The 8,195-nt window shown below is 60.3% G+C and overlaps 1 protein-coding gene across 1 annotated transcript; it reads right to left on the minus strand.

Annotated features, from left to right (window-relative positions):
- Positions 1–371: 371 nt before the first annotated feature.
- On the minus strand, positions 372–6,847 carry PDZK1IP1 (PDZK1 interacting protein 1). Its single transcript, XM_045799620.2, has 4 exons — positions 6,415–6,847; positions 3,341–3,449; positions 1,381–1,476; positions 372–797 (listed from the first exon to the last, which is right to left on the minus strand). The coding sequence occupies exons 1-4, from the start codon at positions 6,479–6,481 to the stop codon at positions 725–727; spliced, it is 345 nt and encodes a 114-aa protein (XP_045655576.1). The 5' UTR covers positions 6,482–6,847; the 3' UTR covers positions 372–724.
- Between the last annotated feature and the right edge of the window lie 1,348 nt (positions 6,848–8,195).

Here is an 8,195-nt window from a genome sequence, read left to right on the forward strand (position 1 = left end):
ATAAGAAGTCTGCAGGGGACAGGGACTCAAAACTGGGCTTCCTGAGTCCTAGCCCAGGCTCTGTCTCAGAACTTCTTATGCTCACAGGCCAGGCCAGGCAGGCTAGAGCTGCCTGGATGAGGGATGAGTGAATCACAGTTGTTAAGAGTAGGTCGAGGGAGGGACGCTGGCAGGAGGGTCTCTGCCTGGAACAAGGGGTGGAGTGGGTGAGTTCCCTGGCCCCATGGGGCCTCCCAAAGAGAGTTTCCTGGGTAATCCTCCAAAGCCACCATGCCAGCGGCTTTGCAAGGTGACTGTCATGATTGAGAAAGCAAGACTGGGCCTGGCTGTAAGCCTGAGGGGCTGTTTCTGAGCCCTGGGAACATCAGGCCTGGAAATACAAAACATCTTTATTTCACAGAAATGAGAACCATTTCCACGGTTAGAGGGAGAGGATGTGAAGCAGGGTGGGAGGTGATGAGCTGACTGTCCTCTTTGGAAGGGTCTGCTGAATTGGATTGGGTGGGAAACTTGCCACAAAACCCTAGGGCCACAGCTAAGCCCCAACCTGGACACGGCTCTGACTTTGGCTGGTGACAGTTCAAGAGAAGGTGGGCAGTGTGGGGTTGGAGGAGTCGGCCCCTTACTGTACGTTCCCGCACAGAGAAGGAGCAGCTTGGGTGGGGAGCTGAGCAGCCATCGCAAGCACCTGGCGTCAGGGCTGGGGGCCACAGGTAGGCGGGGGTCACATGGGGGTGCTCCGGACCTTGCCCTCCTCCTCGGGGACATTCTCATAGGCATTCTCGTGCTCCCTGGATCTGAAAAAGGATGACAGGGGTCATCAACTCCTCCATGCCATCCCCTTCTCCCTGCTCTATCCTGTACCTGTGACGGCAGTATCTTCCAGAATAAATATACGTGAGTGCCAGAAGGGAGTTCCCCTGCCCACATCTGGTCCCAGGTGCACCTGTGACTGGAGGCCTCTCAGCACCCCTCCCTGAGCCCCATCTCTCTCCTATGCTGAGCCCCTCCCCCACTTACTCCTCTCTGCACATTGAGTCCCCCAATTCATCCCTTCAGAGTCCCCTTCCCTCCTTGAGTTCCTTTGCCCCACTGCACCCCTCCACTCCTCCCTATGAGTCCCAGTCGGCAGGCTGAGCCCCTCCCCCCACCAATTCCATCCCCCTACTGGGCCCTCTCCCCAGCTGAGCTGGCGGTCCCCCAGGAGCCCTGCATCCTCACAAAGCCCCCATCGCACCCTCCCTGAGATCCTCTCTTCACTGAGCCCTTCCCCACATGAGTCCTTCTCCTTCCCTGACCTCTCCGCCTTCCATCCCCACCCCTCAGAAGCACCTGGACCTTCGGGAGAGCAGGGGGGTTAGCCCTGTACCGGCCCCTCACCTGACGCCGGCCACCATTGAGGAGTACCTTCCGTCTGTTCCTACCGAGATTCCGTCTGCCTTGTTTCCAACGGTCATGACCATGTTCACGGGCTCCCTGTGGACGAGGCTCATCAGCAGGGCTCCCTAGGTCCCTACCTTCTTTGGTCTCCCTCCTCTGCCTCGTCCAGTCCGGCCCTGTTCTAGGCGCTGGTTCTCACGAGCCCAAGGGCAGAGGCTGGCCCTTGGCAGAAGTCCCTCTCTCCAGCTGGGCCCCTGTCAGTGGCCCGATTCTGGCCCTGCTCCACGGGCCTTCACACCCCTCCTGCTCCGAGGTGGGGGCCGCAGGTCCCAGCCTGAGATTGGCCGCAGATTGACCTAAGACCTCTCACCGCCCACCGCCCAGCCTCCCTCTGCGGTTCTCCTTCTGGCCGCAGCTCAAGACGCAACGGGATTTGGCGTCTGCCCCAGACGCCCACAGGGCTTTCCTCGGCACCAGGTGCGGACGGGCCCACATCCACTCAAGGCAGAGCCTGGGCCAGATGAAAAAGGAAGCATTTCTGACAAAAAGCTCCTGGCCTCTTATTCAAGTTTAAACCCAGCGAATGGGGCCTCTGCCCCCGCCAACCTGGAAGCTGTTCTCACAAAGGTCCTAGGGACTCTCGCCGCTGCTTGCCCTTCCTTGGACGCCCCACAGGCCTTTCAGACTTAGTATGTCCCAAGTGAACTCAGCAGCCGCCTCCAGACCTGCCTTGGGGGCTCCACGTCTCCGTGAGCGAGACCACCAGAAGCCTGGCCCCTTCCCTGTCCTTCCTTCCTCCTGCCCGCTGCTGTCCCCCTCCACCAGCTGCTGGGGATCCGCGCCCTAGACAGCTCTCAGACGTGGCCCCTCTCTATCCATCTGCTGCCTCCAGAGTCCGGACTCTCTCCTGACCTCCTGCTTAGCCCCCACCTTGCCCTTCTCGCCTGCCCCTGCCCCATGCACACACCCCAGGGCCCCCAGAGTGGTTCTGCTCAGGCCGCCTCTCAGCCCAAGACCAGACTACAAGCTTTCACTGGATTCCTAGTGCACGAGGGATGAAGCCCAAAGTTCAGGGCATAGGTGTATGAGGGTCTGCTAGGCCTAGGTCCTGCCTACCTCGCCAGGCTCTCTGGGTCCTCTCTAGGCCTCTCTCTACCTGTGACGGCTTGTGCTCCCTCACTGGGCCGCACGTGGCCTCAGCTGGCACCCAGGCACCAGGCCCCCCTCACGAGAGCTAGCAGTGAGTGTGGCCTGGCCCCAGGGTTGGGGAGCACAGAGTGGACTGCATTTCAGCCCAGCCCCCTCTACCTCAGCGCCTGCTCTCCACCTAGGAGCTCCAGTGCCCTCGCTGCCCTCTTCTATCAACTGCAATACTTTTCCCACTGCTCTATCCTGAGACTGGCTCCCCTGCACTCTCCAGCCTTAAATTAAAGGTGCGATCGGAAGCCTTCTCGGACTCCCGGCCCTGGCCCCCAGACAGGCCAGGCCCAGCACTGCCCTCGGCGCAACCTGTACCATCCAGTCGGTACTTGGCACAGTGATTGCTCCTTGCCTTCTGGTCTGGGAGCCTGGGGGCGCCAGGCTTGGGTCTGTCCCGTGGACCCCCTGGACCCCAGCATGTGGCACAGCACCCGACCCTGAAGAAAGATGGCACATTCCTTCCCAGAGGTTTGGGCAGCCCCCATCACAGGCGGGGCCAGGGTCCTTACTCTACAGAGAGAGACACGGAGACCTCAGGAAGGGCGGCTCACGGTGAATGAGCACCAGAGCTGTGGGGGCCAACAGAGCCCGGTCTGAGCTCCAGTCCCGGAGACCTTTGGCCTCGGTGTCACTTCCACACAGTGACAGGACTGCACTCCGGGCTTCTGAGGCCCTTCTCACCACGACCAGAGCAGTAGCATGGTCCCGGGCCTGCCCTGCCTGCACCAGCCCAGACCCCGGGCCCCCGTGCGGCACTCACGGCTCTTCCTGGCACCAGAAACGGTTGACGGCAAAGGCGATCGCCACGAGCACCAGGAACACAGCCACGGCGATGAGGCCCTGCATCCAGGGCTGCAGGTTCCCCAGGCCTGGAGAGAGCAGAGCAGGATGCTGTGGCAGGCTCAGCCGCAGTGGGGGCTGCAGGTGCGGAACGGGGCAGGGAGGGGCCTCACGCCCCAGGGGCTAGAGCCTGTGGCAGAGGCCATCAGCCAGCTGCCAGGACCAGAGGAGACATTCTGGGGTAGGAGGAGTGGCAGGGAGGACCCACCTGACTCCCCCACTGAGCTTAGAGGGGGATGACAATTGGAAAACAGGAATTCAAAAAAGGAATGAGGTGCCAAGGAGAGACAGCCCAGAGCCCCCGCCCGCCCCTTCACGTGGGTCACATGCAGGGCCCCCTAGGGAGTGTCTGGGTCCCAGGGACCAAAGGGCAGCCTTCTGGACAGCTGGCCTAGGCCCTGCCCGCTGAGGGTGTCTCCCTTTCTCCCTGGATCTCAGAGCTGATAGGACTGGGCTGGCATCTGGAAGATCCTGTTCTGTAATGAGGTTTCTCCGGTTCTGGGTAGGGCGTGGGAGTGTGGCACAAGCAAGGCTGCTTAGCTAGGGGTGCCCGGAGAGAGGGGTGCCCAGAGAGAGGGGTGCCCGGAGAGAGGGGTGCCCGGAGAGAGGGGTGCCCGGAGAGAGGGGTGCCCGGAGAGAGGGGTGCCCGGAGAGACGGGTGCCCGGAGAGACGGGTGCCCGGAGAGAGGGGTGCCCGGAGAGAGGGGTGCCTGGAGAGAGGGGTGGGACAGAACGCCTTTGGAAAAGCGAGGCAGAAGGGCAAGTTCTCCTCCAGGTCGTGGGGCCAGGAAGAAATCTTCAAAACCTGAGCCCCTTTTGTATCCTCCAGCTGGATGCCTAGAGGACTGGGCCAGGGACCAGGTTGAGGCCTCCCATTCATCACCTTCTTTAGCTTTTGAGCCTTGACCTTTGACACCACCTTCAACCCTCAAGGTTTCCCAAAATCTCTGCCCTCGGCCACCGGCCACCAGCAGCCCCAAAGGGCTCTCCCCTCCCCCAGGGTTCACCGTACTCCATGAGCCTGAGAAAGCTTAACCCTGCAGAGAATAGACACGCAGTACCAGGTGGGTCTCAGGAGGGGACAGAGGCCAACAGGAAGCTCCCAAAGGGTCTTGTCTCCAGGCCAAAACACATGCATCCCTAGTGCCATCCTGTATTTTGAGGGGCAGGCTGGGCATCAAAAACCTCATTCTGCCTCACTCTCACTCAAAGTCCTTCCCTGAGTCTACCCTAAAGCTCTCCTGCTGCAGCGAAGGCCCTGCCCTGCCTCTGAGCTCTCTCTGAGCCTGGCAGGTACAGGGAAGAGGGGAGGGATCTGGGAACTCTCTGGCCTGGGGCCAGGTCAGTGTGGTTATCCTGACTTCCATACTTGCCAAAAAGCACTGCTTTGGACTCACTGGTTCCCCAAGAAAAAATGGATCAGACCCATTGTTTCCTCAGGTCTGTGGTTACTCAAGGATGGGGAGTTAGGGCTCAAGCCCTGGGAGGCCCCTCCCTGCCCCCTCCAGACCCTGCAGCCAACTCCCTCCAGACACGCAGGGAACCCTGGTCCCTGCTCCTGCGTGCATGTGGCTCTGAAGTGAGCGCAGAGCACAAGGGTCAGAGCCTGGGGCAGGAGAGAGGTGACCTGAGCCCCGACCCAGAAGACTGCAAATCCCTCGTGGTGACCTCAAACTTCCACCTTGATGAAGTTCTTTCCTGCTTATCATTCTGACAAAAGACCCAGAGGGCAAAGCCCCTGCTGCTGGGAACCCAGACTACCCCTTCAAGCAATAAAGATTGCCCTGAGCCGGCAAGACCCCAAGACAGAGATCGACCTGACCCTCACTGCCCACCTGCACGGACCCGCCTACTTTTGCCCCACAGTTTTCTTATATGAACCTGGAAGTATTTTCGGCACTTTTGAAACAGCCCTGGAGACCCTAGTCTGCTGTCTTCCTGGTGTTGGCCTCACTGAAATAAACCCTTTCTTGTTTCACCACCACTGTTTCTCTGCCTTTGGGTTTTGTCAGGGGCAAGTGGCCAAACATGGTCTGTGTGGGGCCTCCGGAGCCGGGGGCTCGTGCACCCAGCTACATCCCTCCTTGCTCTGCTGTGTGATCCACCCAAGTCACTCAACCCCTCTGATCTTGGGTTTCCAAGAGGGCTCCCGAGACTGGGAAGCAGAGGTGAAGTAGGCCTGCATGCCAGCTCGGGGCCCCTGCAAAGGAGGGGTACTCTGGGAGCATCTTTGCCAGTCCCCTGCAGACCCAAATCCCACCTGCAGAGCCCCCAGACCTGGGCTGCCAATGCGGCCCCACAGCTCAGGCGGATCTCGGGGCGTGGTGCCTCATGGTATGCAGCTTTCCCACACCCTGACCTGGCAGCAGCCCTGGGAGGCCGGCAGGGCAGCTTTATTGTCCTCATTGTATGGATGAGAAAACTGAGTCTCACAAAGGGGCAGTGATTTTCTCCTGGTGGCACAGCAAGACAGAAGCAGAGCGGGACAAGAGCTCAGATTTGTGGAGGGGGCCACCCTGGGGCACTATCCCCTGATGGAGCCCAGGAAGCTGAAACAATGACTTAGGCCAGAGAGAGGGGCACAGCCCTGACAGCGCGGCCCCTCCCCTGGGACGAGCCTGCCGTAGGAGGGGCAGCCTGGGCCGGCTCCCTCCTTCCTTGTAGCCCCTGACCCCCTGTCCTCGGGACCCCACCATCCCTCGGGCAATTCCTGCTCCTAGAGCTGGGGCTCAACTCCTCCAGGCCTCTAGTCCGAGCCCCCACATTTTCCCTGCTGCCCACATTCCTCACTCTTGGCAAACAAGTCCCAGACAGAAGTCTTGTTCAGAGGTCTCTGCCCTTGGAGTTTCCTCCAGCAAGCCCAGTCCCTGCTTCCCCTTCCCAACTGTAGGTGTCCAGGGTGGTGAGGGAGGCCAGACGACCCCGGGATCCACCCTGGGTTACCAGCACGCAGCCCAGCCCTCCTCACCGCAGCCTCGAGTCCTGTGCCACTACCTTGTTGACAGCTGGCGGGCGGCATTGCGCTGAACAGGACCGCAAGGAGCAGGGTGAGGGCTGACATGGCTGCAAGAAGCTTCTGGGCCTTCTCTCAGGCTCCTGGTATCTGGGCTCCTGGAACTGCTGTGGGTTCTGTCTGTGTCTGCCTGAGATCCGCTTGGGCTCAGTCTGGCCCCGGAGGAGAGGAGCTAGTAAGGAAAAAGGCGAGGGAGGAAGGAAGGGAGGTGGAGAGAAACTGCCCTCCCTCCCATGGTAATGAGCTTCCAGGCCTGGCCTCCCAGGTCGCTGCCCTGCCCACTCAGGCTGGCATTCGAGGTCCTCTTTCAAAGGCTGGATAAGAAAGCAGGTCTGAGGAGCCGGGAGATGTGAGGAGAGTTGGTGCCTCACCTCCAAGCCCCAGGCCTCCCCAGTTTTTGTGTCAGCTCCCTGTTCCTGGCAGCGGGGCTGGGCTCTGGGGAGAGGAGTGACACATTATTGCTCCTGTGGGCGGAGTGACTTGGAAGGCTGAGAGTGGGGTTAAGAAATCTGCTGTCTGGATGCAGAGCGTGGGGAAAACCCCAGAGGCTAGGGAAAGGGCAAAGCTGCCCCTCCCCCACGGCCCGGCCTATTTCCTGTCCCTCCCCTCACCTGTCCCTCCTCGGCCAGGCCAGACCCCAGGCCTCTGTCCCTCCATCCCTGGCCTAGCTCAGAAGCTCTATAATCTACCCTCTCCCGTGGGGATCATGACAGAGGGCCTGAGGGGCCCCGTCCCCAGCCTTCCCCACCCCACCCAGCTGCCCAGGTCGGGTTCCGCTTTCCTCTTGGCCCCAGACGTGGTTCCTGGAAGCTGGGTGGCAGCTCCCCAGGACAAGATCCAGCCTTGGTCAGAGGCCATTATACATACCTCCTGGTGCGCGTCCACCATCACAGGGAGACAAGTGGGTGAACACAGCCCTGCTGTGGAGGCAAAGGAAAGACATCCCCAAGTGGAAGATTCCAATCTGGGGCCCTGAACCCCTGGGCCCTCAAACTCCAGGATCACATGGAGTCCATCTGGTCCTCCAGCTCAGGAGCAAAGAATGGCCCAAGTACCTGTTGAGGCTGGGGCCAAGGGTCATGCTGGGGCTCCTTGCCTCACCCCTTCCCAGGAGTACAGGAAGCCAGAGATGCTGAGAGTCTGACTCTGCAGACACCAAGAAAGAAGGACCCAGCATCCAGGGCAAAGTCTCGGAGATGAAGGTTCCGCAGAGGACAGGGCATACGCTGGAAGCCCCTCCACTGCCCAGAAGCCACCAAACGGCTGTCACAGGACTTTATGGGCCACCCTTTCTATTGCAGGATGGGTCCACAAGGGGCAGCAGTCAGGGGTCACACCTCATCCCTGCTTCCGGTGTATGCACATTTGAGTGCAGTGCATCTCCTATCATCCAAAGATGGGGTGCCTCGGGTGATCTAGGGGAACGTGGCTTGGACTTGAATGACACATATATATGTATGTCCTGTTCGCCCTCCCTAACCACCAACTTGGTGTCCTCAGAATTTTCTGGCACAAAGTCGTGTTAATGAACAGCCAGGGAATCACTGATCGGAATGCAAGGAATGGGGCTGAATTTAATAAACATCAGGATGCCTTCTTGGAGAGTTTTAAGCAGGGCAGCCACGTGGGCAGATCCGCATTTAAACACCTCTGGCCCCAGGGTAGACAGTGAGAGGGGAGGGCAAGGGCTGGAGAAAGGGAGACCATGGGGGGGGGGGCGCAGCAGCCTCACACCCAGCACCTTGGCGCCACAGGGCTGCCC

This window comes from Ursus americanus, chromosome 12 (assembly GCF_024610735.1).
Source record: "Ursus americanus isolate L20-20 chromosome 12, mUrsAme1.1.p, whole genome shotgun sequence".
Classification (NCBI taxonomy): domain Eukaryota; kingdom Metazoa; phylum Chordata; class Mammalia; order Carnivora; family Ursidae; genus Ursus; species Ursus americanus.